Below are 523 nucleotides of genomic sequence, written 5' to 3' on the forward strand. Positions count from 1 at the left end.
AAAAAAAAAACCCTAAAACAAAAGTATGCTTCAAAAAGCTGCAATTTAGCAGTGGATGATGAAGAACACACACTATTCAATGGAACGACAAAGAGGGCAAGTAATGTGCTTATTATCAAACCACTTAGAAAGACAAGCTTTATGAAAAAAGTGCTTGCAAGACAACTCACTAACTTCCTCATCAGCTTCAAACCCACAAAGACAAACACAGCACTCTGCCATGGCACACCTCGAAGCAGAGCCCTTCTCTGTTCCGCCATTATTGAAGCTTTGACCCAAAGATTTGAACTGGGTAATTGAGATTCTTCTTTCTCTTCCATTTTCCCAATCGAATTCTTCCTCAGAACTCGAAGGATTCCCACTCGCACTCATCATTTGTATCACAGATCTCACCAAGTTCTTCAAAAACGCCATCGACATTACAGTGTTCATCACAAGAACAGGTAACAGCAACACTCCTTCAGCTGAAGGGGGGAAATTCGAGAGACCCATCTTCAAAAATCCACAAACCTCCCAAAATGAA

General features: G+C 40.9%; 1 protein-coding gene across 1 annotated transcript; it reads right to left on the reverse strand.

Moving 5' to 3' along the window:
* Window positions 1-2: 2 nt before the first annotated feature.
* LOC111787237 (probable E3 ubiquitin-protein ligase XERICO) lies at window positions 3-517 on the reverse strand. The gene has a single exon (XM_023667316.1). It carries the CDS (start codon window positions 490-492, stop codon window positions 73-75), a length of 420 nt encoding a protein of 139 aa, XP_023523084.1. The 5' UTR covers window positions 493-517; the 3' UTR covers window positions 3-72.
* Between the last annotated feature and the right edge of the window lie 6 nt (window positions 518-523).

This window comes from Cucurbita pepo, unplaced genomic scaffold (assembly GCF_002806865.2).
Source record: "Cucurbita pepo subsp. pepo cultivar mu-cu-16 unplaced genomic scaffold, ASM280686v2 Cp4.1_scaffold007515, whole genome shotgun sequence".
NCBI classification, from domain to species: domain Eukaryota; kingdom Viridiplantae; phylum Streptophyta; class Magnoliopsida; order Cucurbitales; family Cucurbitaceae; genus Cucurbita; species Cucurbita pepo.